Genomic DNA, 21,691 nt, shown 5'->3' with positions numbered 1-21,691 from the left:
TCTTGAAAACACAGGAGCCTCTTCAAAGATTAGCCGTTCCGAGAGAAGCCAGTTGGCTACATTCTACATGTTCCATACTGCCACTTAAATAGTTCCAATAAAAACAGCCTAACAGTTATCCTGCAGTGTTGTTCTACTCACTCATGAACTACAATCAAGTTCAAATGAACATGTAGTCACATCCCAATAACAGAGACATTATTTACAGTTACTCTCAGAACTGACCTTTAAGTGTATTTAGCCATATATCTTGAAGACCAGCCATAATCTGATATTTAAACCAAGTCTCAATATTTTTGCCCAGAAACCTGTACCATAACTAGTACAACTAAGCAATGCACTACACTGATAGGCAGCTACTAATTTGCCAACCTCACAGCAAAACTATTTTTGTCAGGAAAAAGTGTATGCCGAACAGTTTTTAAACACAAGTCACACTGCTAATTTTGAGACACGCAAATGAAAGTTTGTTTCTTGCCAAAACACTTACTAGAGAACAGATTTGTTTGGCTAACTTCTAAAAGACAGATTTATTCTTATACCAATATTTTAGCATAGCAGTAACAGCTTTTGCAGCATCATGACCCAACCAATGTCCCTTGCAATGAATGCCAGTCCCAGTAGGTAGCCTAACAAGGGAGATTTTATTTCCACAAAAATCAGGTGAAGCATCATACCACTACATTATTTAGGTAGCTTATTACACCAGCCTTCAAATTTTTCATGGCAATAGAGTATAAGAAATACAGAAAAATCACTCTAAGTACTTAAACAACAGACAGCTTTATTGCTACAAGTAATTACATCTTTATAATGTATGGCTACAGCAGTAATTGCACAGTAAGCAACACTTCAAAATTTCCATTCTTACTCACTGTAAAGCTCCATGCACCCTTCAAATATCAGAAAAGTCCAATTTGACAGAAATAGATAAGATATCCACATAAAAAGGTAATAATATTTAACATATATTTAGATAAGCTCACAAAAATCCACCTATAGATAACATCTGTAGCATCACCACTGACAGTTCCACAAACTTGAGGACTTCACCAAATATTTATAACACAAGCACTTTCTACTCTCCACCCTTCAAACCCTCAAGGGAAGGGCCTTACAGTCAGCTGAAGAAAGAAGGCAAGTGAAAACCATCACAAAGTTTCTAGAGACACTAATGGCACCTCTATAACGGCAAAGTTGTCTGGGTTATTTCATGACAAGAACTGCTGAAATATACCACTGAGAAGTGAAAACAACCCAACCAAACAAAAAAACTCAACCCAACAACTTACAAATATTCCAAATAAGCCAATTAAAGTACAACAGGTAGCTTTTTTCCCCAAATACACTGAACATTCAAAACACACTTCACTATACTAAGTGAAGAATGATCAAAGAGTGCCTACAGACATTGTCTTTGACGCTATACTTTCATAAATAAAACACTAATTGACACTCAGTTCTCGCTCAAGGATTAAATCCTGTGCATAATTAACCTGAAAACAAAACCCAAGTAATAGCAAAAATAAACTCAAAAGTCCACCAAAATAGGATTCTGCAGTTTAACTCAATTTGTCACTTTAACACCTTCACTTATACTTCTAGCATATTTACATTAACTCCAGTTCCTAGTAACTGTCGTTTTAGAGGTATCTATAAATATCTTAAAAAAAAAATAATTCTAACAGTCTTAAATATCAGGAGTTCTACTGGTAGTACTTCTGGTGGTATTCAAACCACAAGAAAATGAGTACACCCAGGCATAATATGAAAGTAAAAGGCCACAATCAAATCTCATTGCAGATTTCAGCAACACCAGTCTGCCAGGAAAGACAGAACAATATCACACCCGGAAGTGAGCACACAACCGTACTCTTTCCTGCTGCTCTGTTTACCTACTGAAAATTCAAAGAGCAAATTATCCAGTGCAGAAGGCAGGACATAAGGAGCTAAGTAAACTTCCTTTACTAGAACTGATCGTCCATGGGTTTTTTTACATGCATTCTCACTTTATATACATTTAAACAGGTAAACAAAGACCAAGATAATAATTATTTTTTTAATTAGGTAAACAAACAAAGAACAATTTTTGCTTTACTACCTTTGCTCTCATTTTTCACACTTACCTGGTCTTTTTCATGGGGTAGAAGGCTGACAGGTGGAAGAGAAGCTGGAAAAGTGCTGGTGTATTTTGGTGCTCCTTTGCTTTCCAAACTGCCATAATTCACTCTATACTGAGGTCCATCCTTCAGTAATCTCCCGTTGTTCACAGCACGTTTGGCCCCCAGACGCAACCTCTGCTGAAAGGCAGGATTGTTGAAAATATTTGCTAGGTCATTTTGACTTCTCAAATACTTCTCTATATTTTTCAGGGAGGAGCCATTTGGTTCTTGAAGCCCTTCAATTGCTCTTCTCAAGAGTTTGTTCCAATCCACATTACGAAGCTCATTACAAGCTCCTCTAGATCCCTTAACAGATTTAGTAATAGTGCTAGGTTTAACAGATGAGAACCGTCCAGGATTATCTGGGTCCTTGTAGGATGCAAGGCCTTTGTTGGTAACTTTAAGAATAGAACCATCTTGAACACTAAGTTCCAACTGTTCTGAAACAGTCTTCTTATCCAATCCATGGGAAGCACAAACAGCATGACATATTCTTTCTTCAGAAGGCCTTTGCTTTTGCTTTTTAACTTTTTGTATAGCTTCAAGAATCCACTCCGTATAAAGAGGGTTGGCAAGTTTTACCATGGTTGACCACTAATTGTTTCCAGCCAAGGGTTACCCATAGAGGTTCCTCCTTATCCTTTTAGCAGACCTTTCCGAGGTTGTTCACACCTCAAGCATAAATCAAAGGATTCCACACACTGCTTAGATGCATCTCTACAATATCCATCCTGAGGAGTCTGAAAAAGCAGGGAAATATCTGCTGCCTGAAATTTCCAGTTACTTCAAGGAAAAGTAGAAAGGATTGATTGGTGATGACACTGGTACATCCTTACAAAAAAGTTGGTTGCAACCTTTAAAAGAAGAAAGAAGAGGCAAGGAGAGAATACAGTTAATGCTGAAGTAGTAAAAAGAAAAAGAACACCCTAAGACATGCAATCATACTGTAGATGCTGCAGCATACAAAAATCTTGTGAGATTATATGAAACATTCACCAATTCCCACCCCAAACCAAACAAGCCATCATAAATTCCTTCCACTTCTTGTAATATTCAGTGGATTTAGTTTTCCTAAATCCCATCACCTCAACACTTAACCTACTACCGACTTCTTAGACAATTTCAATTCCACCAGAGATCTGAAAATATTCTCTAAAACAAGCTGCCTACAAATAATTTCTAGACTCATTGGTATAATAAAATTGCTATCTGCATGGATAACACATTCACTGAACAAAAAAAAACCCAAACAAACAAAAATCCTCAAGCAATGAAAGTCAAATTACCATTTCTTACAGTATACTGTCAGTGACATGTCGATTGCACAACTCAAAAATCAAAAACAAAATACTAGAACTGAGTGACTAGTATTTGATCCTTCATTAATACCCTACAACAAAGAGAAGAATCACAAAGGCACTTCTTATTCTAAGTTGTGCAGTACAAAGGCACACATTTTTAACAAAAACTCTCAGGAATACAAATTAAAATGAAGTAACAGAAGACATTTTCACATAAATACATTGTCAGTATTAAGATACCTAATGAAGTCACACTGGCAAAATATGTTTCAGTGACTTACAGTTTAAGAAACAATTTTCTTATGAATATATGATTCTAATAAATAACTCAGTGGTAACAAAAACTTAAGAAACCTGAAAGAACGTTAGGAGTTTATTCATTCTGCAGAACATATATAGAAAAGCATCACAAATTAAACTAAGAGAGTAGTAACCTAATAAATGAACACATCTATTCAAGGCATTATTTTTTTCTGCCATTAAATGTGAGGGAGAATTTCTGAAGTTGATTTGTGTAATTTGTATAATTATTTCCAAATAAGGGAAAGCAAATAAAACACAGAAGCAGCAAATCTTCATTCTGAATAAATGGATTGTCTTGTAAAGCAGAAGATGAAAACAGCTTCACAACAAAATCTAAACCTGACTTAACCTGAAACTACATTTGTAAAGCTGTATCAAGCAACCTATAACTAACAATATTATCTATGATTACACAAGTCTTGGACCTTATTTTTATAAATTTACTCAAGTCATCTTGCAGTTGAATCATGTTTGAAACTTGAGTAAAACATACATAGGAAAAAAGCCAAGTTGGTGCGGTAATTAAATTATTTTCAACTTGTTAGACATATTCCTCTACAACTAGGAAGAGCACAAGCACAAAAAACACTTTTGGTCCCATGCCTTCTCTGCCCTCTACCTTCTCAAAAATCTCCTTAAATATAAACTCATATATATAACTCATGCAAGTTATATTTGAAAAATGTTTTGCTTATGTCAAGTATTTGCAATAAAACAATAACTTGTTCTGTAAACAGACAATTTAAACTAGCTAGCAAAAGCCATTCTTTCCCTAACAGCATTGTCTATATTCACTGTTTTCAGATAATTCCAAAATAACACCATAGCTGCAAAATGTAGACAAATATATGGAAGAAATAAAGCTTCCTATAAATTCTCTTACTACTCTGACACTGAAAATACAATAATAAAACAAGGCAAAACACTATAGTACAGGCTCACTCACATGAAGATTATTTTACATGGTCAGACTCTAGATTTGGAAGTTCTCTGTAGCTAAATATAAAGCCCTAGATTCCTAGAAAGCTAGTTTTAAGTTTAGAAGTGATTTAGTTAGGCTCTTCTACTATGAGTCTTCATTAAGACAGTCAGTACTTAATTAAATGCTGAACACTGCATTTGCTGAGTCAGACATACTTGCTTCATTTTTAAACCAACTGCAGTACTGTAATATTAAATTTTACACAGAAAACCACATCACTTCCAATAAATTCCAGAACACATAGGGCAGGGTCTGTTCCAAGCACCTGGTTACCGATGAACATTTCGGTATAAATGCTGTAACTTGTGGGTTACAGGAATTTTTATTGGCCAATGACTGTGGCAAAAGGTGAGCATAAACCTTTATCCTCATGTAAAGTCTGCTGCTTGGTACAGGAATTTCACAGCATTATACATTCAGAACTACATTTTTATTTATTTACTTAAAACTCCCTGTGTGTAATACAACCTCCTGCATGCTAGTGCCTACTAAATCAACACTAGTTCAGTGTATCAGCAGGAGCTTAGTTTCCAACACACAAGGCAGGATATTTCAAAAAGACAATCAAGACATCTTAAATCCACAAATCCTAAGAGAAGCTAGCTGCATTCTGCTTCAGAAAAACAGGCAAAGCTCATCCAATGCAACTTTGAAATTGTGCTACCACAACCTAGAGCTTTCTGTTATTCTGTCACTGTGATTCCATACGTACTTCAAATGTAGCACTCTGACCTCCACAACTGATATGGCAACATCTACTGTACGCAAGATTCAGAAAAACCTCTTAACAACAAACATCTTTGGCACCAATGTAATTCAGCTCAGCGATGCTGGGGTTGTAAATTAAAGAAGTCTTTCCTAAATTAAGACAGGTTGATCCAAGATTCACAATATAAAGATACACACATGTCCATACTGAGTGACTGGACAAAGACAAACTGCTTTAGAAACAAACTTCCCAGATTCATTTTAAGAGGCCACACTGAAGTTCAAAATGGAATTCAGGTTTCTAAGTTTAGAACTTCATTTCACCAAAACCAGAAAAAAGACGGTTATACACCATTTAATATAAAAAGTGTGATGTTTACCCAATAGATTTTGAGGAAATACCAATTTTTAAGAGTCCTTATCAATTAGTAGCAGGCACTCATTTATTAATTTTCCTCCCCTTGTAATTAAGTAACTTTTAATCAAACCCTTAACAGCATTAGATTCCCCAGACTTCTAAGTGCACAGGATCCCTTCCAAGTTTTACGGCAACAGTCATTAAGCTCTTTCTATGTCGTATTTCAGCTTCCACACTCTATGGTATCTTATTTTGAAACTAAAAACATTTGAGAGATTTTGATTGCACTGTTTCACAGATGAAGTCTGTTAAGAAGTCTGCTACTGAAGAGCTGCAGAACATAAGGATTCAGAGGGTAAAGTACAAGACATTAAGTTTAAAACATGAAAAGCCGTCTCTAATAAAGACTTGTCCCTTTCCCTAAGTCATAAATTATCAGATAAATACAAAGAAGTTGCAAAATCACTGCTTGAGACTTAGAATGAATGCAAATACGCCCCTTATAAAAAAAACAGCTATTCACCTATTGTACAGCTGATTCTAATTAAAGAACTCACTGATTGAATATTTCAACCTTACGTGTCATCAGTAACCCTGACATAAGGTATTTTTCTAGACTGAACTAGTACCTGGAATTATTTCCCACTGATATAGATTGTTAAAATCAGCTGTGTAGTCAGAAAGACAAAAAAAAATAAAATCAGCTATTCTTTTCCCCCTAAAAAACAAACCTAAAAGTTACTATACAAATAACCAAAAGCATTTCACAAAATACAATCTGAAGATTTCGTTTGAGAAATTAGTGAAAAATTTGCTTTGGCTATCTTAAATGTAAATGCAGTTACACTTTTAAAAACTGAGGTTAACATAGCTACAAAAAACAAAACAACAACAAAAAAAACATACAAAAAAAACCCGACAAAAACAAAAACAGAAGAGGGGTGGAGGAAGAAGAGAAATGACAGCAACTTGTACAACCTGCCGGTGACCTGAGAAGCATGATTTCATTCTGCTCCCTCCTACCTGCTCTGCACATGCTCCGGAGAAAGAGCAGCAGGCCAGCTCTCTGCTGCAGCATCAGGGTCAGGTAAGGATTGCAGCAGAGAAGGAGGAAGAGAAGACTGCCATTCAGCAAGCTTTTTGCCATTTTTCTTTCCTCCAGGCCATTACTTAGAATTATGTAGTTAATCACCTCTGTATTCCACCCCCATCTCAATTAATGATCGAAAGAGGCAAGATACTTGTTACCCCACTGCAAAATACACGCACCTACAAAGAAACACAGGAAAAGCAGATCCAGGCTCAAGGGCTCCCAACACACAACACTTAAAATTACTCAGCTCATGAGGCCAGATATTGTACTATTCTTTACACAACATACAGCTTTCAATTACAATAAGGAAGGGCAACGACCCTTGCACATGCTTTAAACAGAGAGATGAGGAAACATTATAGTAACTTCAAAACTACACGAAGACACTTGGAAGTGTGGGGAGTAAGAGTGGTTGGTACATGTGAATCAAACTGATTAAGTGCTTGTACCCAGTGATACCCCACAAGCTTGTTTAAAATCATATGCTAAAACGCAGTTCACAACATGACAGCAGCAAGCATCACCAGAGAAAACAGCATCAGCACAACATGACTCCAGCAAAATAACCCAAATTCACCTTTCCCAACCTCTTCCATGGAAGTCCTGAGCACTTTAATATATGGTAGTAGAGAACATCAGGAAGCATGCGATGGTAATATCCACTGCCAGCAGTTAACATGGGAAGAGGGTTTCACTGAAAGCATTTCCTAATAGTTTTCAACAGAAGAGCTATCCTTTTGCATTTTGCAGTTTTGGGGTTTTTTTCAATGCTCAGTGCTAAACGTGAGGTCTGGGTGAAGAAATACAGTGAGAACATCGCTTTCCAAACCATGGCTTTAGAGGCTTCAATATTTCCCTCTTCAACTTAACTTAAAATTTTTGCAGTACACCCCAGCCATGGAGATTAGCAACGCCTAGTGCCTAGCGCCAAGGCATTGTTATATTTGACAGGGGCCGAGCCGTGTTTGGCTTTTCCAAGCCTTACGCCAGGATTTTTCATTTCAAAGGCAGAAACCACAAGCCCGCAGGCTGTGCTCCCCGGGACACAGCGACCCCGCAGGACAGGGCAGCCGAGGGACGACGCCGACACCTACACCCCCCCCACGGGGGCGGCGGGCGGGCAGGCGGGGCCGGGGGCAGCGGCCGCACCGGGCCCCCGGCAGCGCCGGCGGGAGGCAGGCTGAGAGGGCCCCCCCATCCCGGTACCACTCACCTCCGCGGGACCGGGGCCGCGGGGGGAGGAGCCTCCTCCAGGCGCCGCAGCGGCTCCCCCTGCTGCCGGCTGTTCCCCTGCTCCCGCTGCCAGGCTGCGCCGAGGCCGCTGCCCCCGCTGCTGCGCTGCCCCGCTGCCGGCGGCCGCCGCGACTCCCCCTACCGCCGCGGCTCGGCTCGCCTCACCTACGCCGCCATTTTGTTTCGCCCTGTTGTACTTAACGTGAATCCGACATGACACTGATTACAGCCCAATGGAGTCTCATTAAAACCTTACCTACCCCCGCAGCCCGCCCACCGGCGCCCGCCATTGGGCTGCGCGGCGCACGCCGCTCCCGGCTCGCAGGCCGCGGGCCAGTGTCCATCAACCGCCCGCCCCGGCCCTGCCCCGCCCAGCAACCAGCCCGTGCCTCCCATTGGAGGACGGCGCGTGTCAATCGCGGGGCACGCCCCTTCCCTCCGCGCTCGCTCCGCCCCCCCGTGCCGGGGGGCGGTGCCGGAGGCCGCCATTGGCCGCCACAGCCGCCACACAGCGGCACGGCCCGCCCCCCCGCCCGCCTCACGGCTGGACCTCCAGCGCTCGCGATTGGTCACTCGCCGCCAGCGGAGACGAGAGCTCTAGCAAGCCCGCGCTCCCGTTGGCTACCGCTGCCGTCCGTCTGGTCCCCCCGGCCTCCCTACCCTCCCCCACTCGCCACCGCCCCACCCGCTCCCGAAGTTTGTTCGAGAGGGTGATCGTTAGCGAGAGACACCGGCGGCGGCCGCCTCAACCAGCCCGGCAGCGCGGGCGGGCGGGCGCGCGACACAGGCTTATAAGCAGCCTTAAATGTTGAGTGTCACGCGCGTGACTCAGATGGTGCCAGTGGCCCGGGCGGGCGCGGTGGCACAGCATGCTCCCAGCATAACCCTCCCAAGGTGCCTGGCACTGGCAGCTGCTTATCGCGCACACGCACACCCCGCACCGCCAAGGGAGGGGAGGGGGAGCAGGGACAGCGACAATGACTCCCAGCTCGACAGCCACATGCAGGTCCCTGCAAGTTTCGCCATGCGAATCACAGGGACTTCTCTGTCACCCCGTCTGCGAAGGAACAATTGCCGCCTCAGAAAGACAGGGTGGGAGCATGCAACACAAAAACCTCAGCCATCCCCTGCCTCCCTCCGCCACGCCATTCCCCCTCTCCCCACCTCATCCAACCCAGCCATCACCTCCTCCTGCTGCTCCCCCTCCCCTGCAAAACGCAGAGCATTGCAATGCATTTACCAAGCACAAGTGTCTGCAAACACGTGCATCAGTCTCCAATGCAAAAGAAAAAAAAAAAAGTACCCAGCCTAGTGACAAGCCCCCTGCACTGAGAGAGGGGAGGGAAAGGGGGTTATTACAGCAAATTGCAGCCTGTCACCCAATGCAAAACAAGACCCATCGCATGCTCCCTATTATCCCCCACATAAACTCCTGGGAATCTAACCTCCGATGCAGGTTTCCCCCCTCTGCTTGCAATGACCTCCTTTCTCTGCCTGTGTGTGTTTCTGCAGCAGCGGTTCCTGCGGAATGTGCTGCCCCTGAAACGCGATCGCGGCTCCTCTCTCGCTCGCTCGCTCTCTCCCTCTCTGTCTCTCGCTCGCTCTCTCGCTCTCTCTCCTGGCTGCAACCAGAGCCAGGAACACAACAACAACACAACCTCCCCCCACCCCCTTCCCCAAACACATACACACTGAAGAGACCCAGCCAGGAGAGCCAGACGAGCCGAGGAGGGGGTGGAGGGAATCCCCAGTCAGCGGATTGATTGCACCAGTTACCTTCTCTAAGCCCCTTCACAAGAGGGGAAAAAAAAGAAGATGAATACAGAGAGAATACCTTGTCTCTCCTCCTCCGCAAGGCTCCTCTCTTCGCACTCCAAAATACTAAAAGGTGGACGGGCGGATCAGACACAAGCGTTCTGCTCACGGCGAGGGAGAGGCGGGGGAGGGGAACCACACGAACAATTATAATTAATTTAGAAATTAAAACAGAAACCCACCCCAGACCTCCAGCCTTCCCGGTGCCGAGAGGACGCAGATTGCGAGGACTGGTGTTAAAACACAGGACCTGATAACAGCTAATTGAAAGGTTAATCTACATAGGCTGTGACAGAAGAGGTCCCTCCCCACTTTTTTATCTGCTGTTGGCAAGTGGGAAATTGAGCTCCCCCCACCTTTTTCCCATTTAAAAAAAAAAAATGTATATTAAAAACATTAAAGAAATTATAAAAAATAAAGGCGATAAAGTTTGGGGGGAGGCGCGCCCCCGCGGCGGCGGGCCGGGGCGCGCGGGGGGCCGTTGCGGGGCGCGCGGGGGGGCGGTCACCGCCGGCTCCCGGGGCCCGCACGCCGGCCTCGGGCCCTGGGGTAGGGCTTTTCATCCAATATGGGGCGGTTTTAAATGTCACGGTGGAAGCAGCACCGCAGGCAGGCTTGGGCAAATCCTTGCTGAGGGCTGTGAGCGCTTCCTCGGTCCGGAGGAAGAGGGCCGTGCTTGAGGCAACCGTAATTAGTCTGAGGGATGAAAGGAGGGGGAACAAATTACCGATGTCCTTCCATTGAGTTTGTTGCAAATGTAACAAGATGTTAAGTGGAATCTATTTTGAAGGACAAGGTGATAACACGTATGTACTTAAAACTAATTTAAACATTTTCTTCACGCTGCCTTGAGAGAAGCTGCCAAAGGCCACTCACTGTGTCAAAGTTTTAATACCACTCATGGTGGTTTTCTCAGCTATGGCTAGCAAACACCACTTTCACTGAAGCGTGGCATGACAAAATACTACAGGGTATATACCACAAGATACCTTTATAAGGGAGGAAATGGCAATTACCTACCTGAGCATCTACTCAACCAAGCACCAACTACGTAGCCTCCATCTTCCCAAACCTGGAACATGAGCATCTCAGAGATCTCCTAGACATCTTCTTTTGCATGTCTTCTGAGTGATGTGTTGCGTTGGGTGCCTGTCTGCAAAATTTTCTAAAAACACCTAGTCCTGAAGAAGAAAAGAAAGATTTAAAAAAAAAAAAATCCTTTTAGAGTGAGGGAGAAATAACCTTCTACAAAAAATTATTTTCTGAATCATGTACTTCATGTAGTACACAGCAAGTTCACAGCAAGTGAACCAAGTTTCCATAATGAAGTACTAAGCATTAAGGTTTAATGCAACTTTTTCAGAGTCAGTTGCTGGAGATACTGTAGAAGGAAGCTCTTTAGTGATGTTTTAGAGCACTGTAAAATCAAATGACCTACTTACAGAAAGCTACCAGGTGAAAATAGTATTCCAGCCTGTATCTGTCATACCAACCTGTTGACTGAGGTTTTAGTCTTTTAATTGCCAGATGCAGCCTTTTAAGCAGAGACAGGAAACTTGAAACATGTAATGAACTAATATTTGTTGGAGAATCCTTTCAGGTTCCTGTATCATGCAGGACTTGGCTGTGATTGGAAATATTTATAAATTATTGGAAACAATACAAATCATTAGAGCACAACTTAGAGCAGAGCTCACATTTACAACAGTATTCTGAATCTCTGAATATTGTGTCAGTGTTTCCATTATATACTTCTTTCTTTCTTTCTTTCTTTCTTTCCTTCTTTCCTTCTTTCCTTCTTTCCTTCTTTCCTTCTTTCCTTCTTTCCTTCTTTCCTTCTTTCCTTCTTTCCTTCTTTCCTTCTTTCCTTCTTTCCTTCTTTCCTTCTTTCCTTCTTTCCTTCTTTCCTTCTTTCCTTCTTTCCTTCTTGCTTTCTTGCTTTCTTGCTTTCTTGCTTTCCAGGAAATTTACAACTTGGTTAGTGGTAAAACAGAAAAATTATATCTTGAAACTGAAAGTTGGCATAGCCACATCCCAGTTCAGGAAACAAAACAGTGGAGGAAACTTGACAATCTCTTTGGCCATTTTGGAATTACGATCACGCTGAAGACGTAAGTAACAGCACAGAGAAAAATCCTATAAGTCTCTTGTTTAAATACTTTAATTCTTTCTTCTTAATTTAATTATTTCCCTACAAATAATTTTTATGAAACAATGTCATTGGGTGTTGTGTTCCAGTTTTTAATATAATCAAGAGCCTTTTGTTTGAAGACAGACTCCTATGGATCTTGACATTTACAGGTGTACCTAACTATTAGACTGTGAACTTAAGCACATGAAGCTCTTTATACATAAATCATGCTCCAGTGAACTCAGATTCATTATCAGTATCAATTATACCGTTTCCCAAAATAATGACTTAAAAAGAATTGCATCATGTGAATTTAGGGTTGTTCAATTTGAGAAAGCCATAAGTACCTGAAACACTTTGGATCTAATTGAGAGTGTTTAATATGTTGTGTCCATTTTGTTTTGTGATCTAGATAAGAGATTTGGGGGGTTTTATTGTATGAAAAGTAATACATTAAAAATATCTATGGGAAAAGTTACAAGCTCATCAAGGAAGCTAGTGTAAGCAATAAAATTCACACTTTAGCATGTCTTCTACTGTCAACCTTTGAGGGATTTATTCTCCCATAGCCACTACAAAACTGATGAAGTACAACAGTTAATGCCCCTGAGCAGTAACAGGTGCCTAGACACCTGCACATTGAATACACCCATTCCATCTGCTAAAAAAATGTCCCTAATATTAAAAATAATGTCTAAAATCAAAACCACCCTCTCTCATCTGTTGTTAGGAAGAAGTACTATAGCCCAGTTCACTCTGTTCCATTAATTTCCTTGCTTTAATTACAGTTTAAATGTCCTTATTTAAAGATTTCCTCTGCCCTCCCCCACCAGAAAAATAGATTTGATTGCACATTTATATTGTTCTGTATGTAGTAAGCATATCAGTCCTTAGGATTATTCTAAAAATGCATGTACAGTTACTATTGTTGGATCACAAATGAGAGAAAACAAGAAGTCAAGAGCTGAGCATGGTCTGAGTTAAAATCAGTCATCAAAAATCAAAATCTTCAAACTGCTATATGTACAGCAGTGGTGTAAGACAAGCTGGAGACTACTGATTAAATGAAGCCTGGCCATATGCAGACTACATTCATCAGTACAGAAAAAAGAACACTAAGTTGGAGATCGAACACTCATTTTAAATCAGTGACAAAATTCTTGTGCATGAAATTACTGCCACACATAGGAATCAGGTGAGGACTTCAGTCACTGGTGCAGTTCCATTAGAACTAGTGGTGCTGTGACATATTTAGAAACAATTACATAGTTGTCCATGTTGGTATGATGACAGATCCCCATCAACATCTGGCAAAACTTGTTAGGACTTCAAAAGAGAGAGGATGTTCCTTCTATTATTACTATACAAGACCACATATATGACTACAGTCACCTGAAAATTGCCTACCCTGGCATATGCTGTAGAAGAAGTGACCTTGGGGAAAAAAGTCATCCTAAGGTTGTAGTGAGTTTCTTTCCAGCCTCTACAGGCATAGTGAGCGTGTCCCTGCTGATTAGCTAAACACATACATTCTTTACCTATACCATCACCTCTGCTTAGCTCACCTGACATGGGTTCAGCAGTTTCCCTCAAACCCTAACCTTCAGCCTCATAGTCCTTCTGAATTAAAACAGCTTTTTTTTGGTTGTTTTTTCCATGTATGAGTTGTTGTTTTTTACAGCCTTTTATATTGTAATTTAATCCAAAAGATTATTCAATGTGACTAAATCTATCCCTCTGAATACAAATAGAACATTTATTGGTTTATGTATGAAGTTATGCTTTGCTGCTCACAATGGAGCATCACTACCCAATTTAAGCACTATTAATAAATATTAATATAGATTATGTTAATATATACGCATATATATACACACACAGGCACACATTAAGTTAATAACCTGTGGGCATATTTTCTGATCATTTGCTGTCTCATCTATACATTTAATACAACTGAATAATAGTATAAAATACTGTTCTGCATCCATGTTACTGATCTGGGGGCTTTTTGATTCCTGAAACCATAACACTATAAGGTAAATGGTGTAACAGTCTCAATTCAGGAGTTGTAATTGGCATAATACTGTAATTTGGAAATAAATGTTTGTGGTAGATCATCTGTCATCCCACCAGGATAGAGACTGTGACTTTTATAATAAATCCCACATGTTGCATTCTACTCTGGCAAATATATCACACTGCTATACCAAAGTACTTTAAAATCCTTAATTAATTAGTTACTGTAAGAGCTCTGCTAGGTGAATGTATATTGTTCTTCCTGTTCTCTAGCTAGAGATACACAGCACAGAGCAAAGTGGTTAGGAGAGGATGCCAGCTTAAGGAAAAATCTGGCCACCTGGTTTCCAAGGGCCCTGCTCTAGCCACAGGTGATCCAGTTCCGGAGTAGCTGTGTTAGTCCTGGAGAAGAAACTGGTGACTTGTTAGTACATCTTTGAAATGTTATCAGGAGCATGTCTTTTTGCTGCATTAGCTATTATACATGTTAAAGAGGCAACAGGATTAATAGAATTTAGGAGTGCCAAGGAAAAGGCTAAAAGCAAAGCAGAAAAAAAAAACAGGTGGCTCATACACAAAAATGTCCTATAAGATGTTGTCTTTCATAATCATAGTTTCTAACAATACTGCATATGCAGGTTCTGTTTATACACACATTATAAAGGATTAGCAAGTGATTAATATGTTTTTAATAAATGGTAATCAATTGTTATGAGTTCAATGAGTGAATAGGTTTTTTTATAACAACAGCTCATCATCATCTGAAACACCCCAGTGACCTATTTAAACTCTATAGCTTTACACAGAAAGTCTGCTAATCTTATGTTAAACATCACAAACAGAATCTTTGTATAAAGTGTGACTCAGATTTGCTTGAGAAAGAAGGACTAGCACCAAGACTCCCCAGCAAATTGTTAGGTATAGCAATACTGGATTTAAGTTTCTCCCTTTGCCATGTAAAACGCACTGATGTAACAGGAAACATTTTGCTGCTGTGTGCAAGAGTAGTGTTTTCTAGGCTAATCCCAAGAGGAAGGCCTGGGATATTGCAGGACTCGATATCAACCAGCATCACTGAACTTGATGCAAGCTTTGTGCATTTATACATGTTTACTGTAATACTTTGTGAGGGCAGCTGATGAGATGAAGGATGGAACTGAAAATTAATAAAGATAAGTTTGCTCAAAGCTAGTGCAAGCTGCCATAATCAGGAGCTGATTAGGTCCTTCTTGCTACCATCCTGCTGCTATTAGTTAAGTCTAGGTGAAAGGGAAGGATGCTGGTGTTTGCAGGAGCCATTATAACACCTCATCTTGTCTTTGTGGGCTTTAAAGTAATTAACTCTCCAATCATTATCCCTTGACTTCGTCCACAGGTTTAGGTTTCCCTCCTGCTGTTCCCTTTGGGGATATTGGGTTGTCATTTTATGAGAGGGGATTCTTTTTAGAGTTCACACAAAATCCCTTTTGCAGCATCCCAACAGATTTTGTGCTCTCTGAACTCCTGGAATACTCTTTCATTCTCTGTTTCAGTGAATATTACTTTTATAACTTTCTCCAGATCCAACTGGAAAAGAAGGTAGAGAGGGGAAAAAAGCTTATCCAAAAAACCTGGCATCACACTTGCTGAACTTGCCGAGCCCTTTAGATGAAAAGAAGGCCATCCTCAGTACTTAGAAGCCAATAAAAGAGACTGCAAAGGCAGTTTTGCTAAATAAGGTTACTTTGAGCCTCTAAAGGATGCTGACAGTCCTTAACGTGACTGAATGAATCCTCACAACTTCCAACTGCGATGTTGCTGTACTACGTTCTAGTTCAGTTTCAGCCAGGGGATGATTTCCAGACTTGAAACTGTTAGCAGTCTTTTATTGGTCTACCATTGCCAAGAAACATGGAGAAAAAGGGGGATGAGACAGTTTGACCATGTTTTTGTTAATCTTGTTCTCATCCACTTTCCACTGTATTTTTAAAAATCCTATTAATAAGCTGAAGAAATTGAAATGACAGGAGAGGCTGCTGCCAGGCACATAGTTTGGAGACTGTTCTGATGCTGCCCAACCCTTGGTGTACAATTGAACCAGATGAGCAGCCGGAGCTATAAAAAATATGACTGAAAGGCACACCCACTGCATTTCAGATGCAATGGACAGTGAAAACCCTCACCTACTGCAAATCTGGTTGGAGCACTTCCCCTTTCAACTTCTGCTCAGCACCTCCTGGCACACCCACCTTCTCATAAAGGATGGGAGTTTGGGAAATAACCCATGTGCCAAAACAGCTCTGAATTTGCTGAGCGCAGGCTTAGGCCTTAGGTCTGCTCTGTAATGTTTGAAAATTGACAAGCCTCCACTCGTCTTTTACATTTGCAGCATGAATTAAGAGGAGTTTGACTGGTCTCAAGGGCCAAACTGCTATCTGCAGCTGGAGTTTTAGCTAGGTCTGTATGATGTTTTCTTTACTTTCTTTGTTGGCAGCATTAACTGAGGTTCCCTTGCTAAATAAAGCTCTACTGCACAAACAATTTATTTCAGTCACTTTCTATAGCTGCCGGTACTAGAGCAGCACTACCTCTGTTAGCTAGACTAGGAAGCCTGTCAGAGTCAGGTGGCAATACACCATATCATTTCAAATACCTTTCAAAAACCTTTAGATTTGCTCAATGCTGCTTTAAAAATACCCAGTGGCTTGCTTGTATTAGGGTTCCCAACCTGACTAACTCTGGTTGTTATATTATTATCACGCACAGTAGGATTTTGTATCAAATATTCTTTGGGAAGGAAAATCTGAGTGAATTTTATTTTTTTTCTGTGTCAGGTAATATGAGAATGTGAAGTAGCAGCTAGGAAGAGCTAAGACACTAATATGTCAGTGCTGAAGATATGAAGTATCTTCTTCATACTCATTGAACTACACAGTCACCTCAGTGGTACATAGGATAGGTAGCTGGTAATTTGTCAAGATGCCAGGGAAGGAGTTCCATTATCCAGCATAATGAAGTCCTTGTTCATTTCTTAAAAAAAAAAACAACATGAAGTTCTACCTCTCACCTGATGGCAGAACCTGGGCAAGCAGTGAGATTGTCAGAATTGTTTTCTTAGCACTGGCCAGAACCCCTCTGTTATCCTGATATTATTCCCCTTTGTTATTCGATATCCCACCGTGCCAGCTAAGTCAGGAGTTGTCACACTCCTCACTGGTGCAGCAGGATACAGAATAGCTGGGGGTGGGGAGAAAGACTGGGATGGTTAGGAGGTGGAAGGGAAAAGGCCTTTTTTTTGTGTGTGAAAACAGTAGCACCAGCTGCATCCTGCAAGTCGCTAAATTATCCAGTCAGTTGTTTTAATTTTTGTTTGAATTCAAGAATAGGTTGTGGATGTCTTGGCAACTCATGAATGAAGCTCTTTATGAAAGAATTCACCTTGCAGAGGGGCTGCTGTCAGATGCACAAGCCTCTTTCCATTAATTAAGCTGCAAAACATCCCCTCTTTTTTTTTCCCCATCGCTCTCAACGCCTGGATAATCAGACCCTGTGTCTTTCCATACATCCACCACTGTCTCTCTTGCTTCTCACAGTATTTTACCCACTTACAATTCTGGGCTGCCAGATTTTTTTTTTTTTTTTTTAATTTTTTTTTTTTTTTTTTACTGCAGCTTAGTGCTGCTAAGTGAGATATCATGCTGCCTGAGCTAAGAACTAAGATGATGATTCTGCTGCACTGTAACCAGTGCATTATCTCTGTGCATTATTTTCAGCTGAAAGGTGGCCTAAAAGCAAAGTTGGATATTTTCAAAAGCTCAGCTGGGAGTTAATAAACTGACTGCCTTTTGACAGGAGCTGGGGGCTTAATTTGGATACAGTGAGTCATTCCTTGAGTTGTCACTTACTTACATTAAAGCAGCCTCACAAAAGGTGCAGAGGACTTCCAGACACCCTGGAAATGACCTGCCATCAAAAATGTATAAGCTAAACTGTATCAGGTTAGGGAGTGATTACAGATATAATTGTGCCTGAATGGACAGTCTGTGGAGAGAAAGTGGGTAGTACCAAGTACCCCAATCAGTCCTCACCCAGCTTTGCTGTGTTCTGAACAGGACGTGTGACTGCAGATGAATAGTCTTGAAGTTTTTAGTGGGAATACTCATGCATGTATTTATGAAATTATGCACCTGCATCAGGGAATAATCCCAAATCTTTTAAAACCAATAAAAGATTTTCACTGATGGATGAGCTCACTATCATGTCTTAAGTGTTTGCATGTTTGGGCTTAATTCTGTATGGCTGATTAACATCCTAGTCATTAAGAACAATTTTCTTATTCATACATACATGGTATTAATGATAGACTTTTAAAAATTACCTGTTCGTTTTCCTTAACTTCAAAGTAATGCTGAAAATTAATTTCCTGCAAATTAAGCAATCTGAAGTAGAGTGCACAAAATAATTAATCTTTGGAAACTCTGGAGTAAATTAAAATAATTTAAAGTTAAATAAAGAGTTCATCTGTGGCCTCAGTGCTCTTACTGGGAAGCAAGGGATATATAAAAACAAAAAGAAAGCAAATACCAAATTATCTAACAGGAAAGGAATCTACAAATATATGTAATAAATTCCCACATTACATCATAAAAATAACTTTCTCATAAATGCTGTCATTGCAAATGCCAAGACACATAGGAGACTATTCAGTTAGTAGTAAAACTGAATAAGGAACTGAAAAATAATTTCCATTGGAAATATGCATATTCAAATGTTGCGGTTTGCTAGCTTTTCTTTTTGAGATTATCACATTATCTATTATATTACAGGTTTTCCTTATACTAAGAATTGAATGTGGTAGAATTTGAAATACCATTTAAATTGTAAACTTGTGGAGGTAGAAACTCTATGAGTGCAGGCAGCATCTCAAAGAATAAGCGTTCACAATAAATTCAATGTTTTAATCAGCAAATGTTGACTTTTTAATCCAACACCATAATTTGGCTAAAATTAAAACATAAACATAGTTAAATAGTTATCTGTAAGTGGAGAACATCCAGGAATATAACAAAAATAATCCCATCTTCATTCAATACAGAAAAAGTAAGCCTGGCCTTTTTTTTTTTGCTTGTTTGTCAACTCCTTTGAAAATCAGACCCTAAATATCTGTGCATACATGTTGCCATTTCAGGAAAGACAGTAAATACGCTATTTTTATTTACCTTCTGCAGAGGCAATATGTAAAAATAAATCATTAATGTTTGTAATATAGTAGTCACATCCTGACAGAGAAATTATATACAGTAACAACATATCCCTAAAATCGAGAAACTTCAAGTAGAGCATTCTTGTTCCCATCCATTTGCCCACTCAGCCGATATCCTCTGTTTCTTTCAGGGTTTCAGTTGCCTTTTTTTTTTTTTTTAATCTTTCATTGTCTTAAAATGCACAGCTACTCAGAGCTACCAGAGGCAAGTAGTCTAATGGATCATAATATAACTGAAGAGATTAAACACAGTAGTGGGCACCAGAATTTTGAGTTTTAAACATGTGGTACTATCTCTAGTCTTGCTGAGAGTTCCTTGCTACAGATTTCTTGTTTGTTAAATAGTAGAAACATTAACCTGCCTCTTGGTGAAGCAGACTTGGAGCTCGGAAATGCTCCTGTCTGTATAGATGCTGGGGATTATTAGAGAGAACTGCTCAGCTTGAGAGGGGAGTTCAGAATATAGTGATGAACCCACTCAATTTCAGTTGCTGCCTATGAGGTTTTTTCTTATTATAACAATTAACCTCTTAGAAATGAATTAGCACAGAGTTTACATATTGACTCTATAGACATTGGATAATTGCTTTTTTAAAAATCATCCATAGTCCAGGAAATTACATTTCTCCTTTTGCTTCTAAAATTACAAACTTTTGACTTCCCAGCTGGTAACACAAGCAATCAAAATGGGGTCTCTTGAGTGCAGTTGCATGACACACATGAACAACAATCTCATTTCATAAAGAATTAAGCCACAGCCAGCCATGTTAACTGGCTCCAATTCCTGCCATGAAGCCCATCTGATCTGTGCACTTCAGCTCTCGCTTTGCATAAGTAGCCATGTACTGGTCAAGTAACAGCAAACCTCTCAGAGCCCACCCCTAACAAAGATGCCCAACAGAGGGAAAGAGTTAAAACTAAAGTACTGAACAGAAGAAACTCAGAAGCTCTGGCTTTGTTTTCTGTCTTGGCTACTGACTTGCTATCAGTAAGTCACTTAACCTCCTAGAGTTTCATCTTCTATCATATAGAGACAGTAACACCTACTTTGACTGTCTTTTTAATCTAGAGTATAAAGAAAATGACATTATTCCACCACCACTCCTCCCACCACCCCCCCGAGTAATCTCAGCTAAAACATCTAGACATTACTGTGGTTCTAACCAGTGACAGAATTAACCACTGTTTAAACAGAAGGGTCTACTTAATTTAAAATTTCCTTTATTTTATCTAGTTGAAATTATATTTGTAATTTCTCTGTTTGTTTGGGTGTCTTTGTTTGTTTTCCTCTTCCTTTTGAGAGAATGATGATTTAGTTCTTTAAATGCTCCAAGTAGAGTCATAGAAAGGAAGCAGAGAACATAGATCCAAATAAGGAAAAGCTGTCAAATTGAACTTCTTTCTGTAGGATCGCTCCCTAAAATGTGTTCTATAGAGCTTGGATTTAAAGATGACCTGCAAATGAAAGTCCAGAATAAATGTAACTCGGCTGTGCACTTCTCTCAATAAGCTACCTTAAAGTGACCTGGGTGGAGGTTGCCTCACTATCTGCCCAGCATTTCGAAGAATAAAAACACCTTGCTGCTTTCAGGTGTTTTTTCTTGATCATTTTAAATCTTTCTCTACTGGGTTTTAAGCCATTGCAACCCTAATTATAGTCCTAAATCAGTTCTTCTCCTTTATTAAGTGCTTACTGCAAATGGTTATCTTGGGTAAGCAATTGCTATATTCCTCACTAGTAACCAATTAACCACCCTGCAGCCACATATTTTTATCTTTCCTTTTTGGAATACTTTTTAGCTGAAAGATTTCAATAAATGCCACCACATTCAGTTGTGCCAAAGGCTGCCATTCAGAAGGTTTTGTGCTACAATATCCAGTCTGGACAAAGGTTATTCATACATTCAGAAGACTGACTTTGCTGATCCATGTACATGTTTGTATTTGAAAGTTTTAGATTGAAAACCCTTCAAAATTATTTGCCTTCTCTTGGGACATGAATCTTTATTTCTCTTTGATTTAAGAACTGATACCACTGTGATCTCCATCATGAGTCTAGCAATATTAAGTGTGTTTCTCTTTACAGGCAGGACTGACTTGAGTTGAATGACTACATGTTTACCTTAGGGAAGCTGTGTGTGTGTGTGTGTTTGTTTTAAATTAATCTCCTCCATGTTATGGGGAAAGAAGCTTTTAGACATTACATGATCCATGTGGATTTAAACAACAGTTGATTTCAGTAGCATTTTATGTTTTTCAACACAGCTTTATGAACTGCTGAGGTTTAGTACAGGAGTTGTTCTCTTTTTAGATCGAAAGATGTGACAGGCCACAAAATGTGCAGTGA

General features: G+C 40.3%; 1 protein-coding gene across 8 annotated transcripts in view; it reads right to left on the bottom strand.

Moving 5' to 3' along the window:
- The window catches only part of KAT6B (lysine acetyltransferase 6B), a 106,356-nt gene extending 96,138 nt beyond the window's left edge, over positions 1-10,218 (bottom strand). For 3 of the 8 annotated variants that reach the window (XM_051616374.1, XM_051616380.1, XM_051616381.1), the window contains exons 1-2: positions 8,121-8,284; positions 2,127-3,016 (exon numbers count right to left, since the gene is read on the bottom strand). In XM_051616374.1, coding sequence (XP_051472334.1) covers positions 2,127-2,747 — 621 coding nt within the window. In that variant the 5' untranslated portion in view covers positions 2,748-3,016; positions 8,121-8,284. The other 5 variants (XM_051616377.1, XM_051616376.1, XM_051616378.1 and 2 more) reach the window with 5 other exon arrangements.
- Positions 10,219-21,691: the final 11,473 nt, after the last annotated feature.

This window comes from Apus apus, chromosome 4 (assembly GCF_020740795.1).
Source record: "Apus apus isolate bApuApu2 chromosome 4, bApuApu2.pri.cur, whole genome shotgun sequence".
Classification (NCBI taxonomy): domain Eukaryota; kingdom Metazoa; phylum Chordata; class Aves; order Apodiformes; family Apodidae; genus Apus; species Apus apus.
Note: the sequence above shows the minus strand (reverse complement) of the source record. Positions and strands in the feature narration are given on the sequence as shown.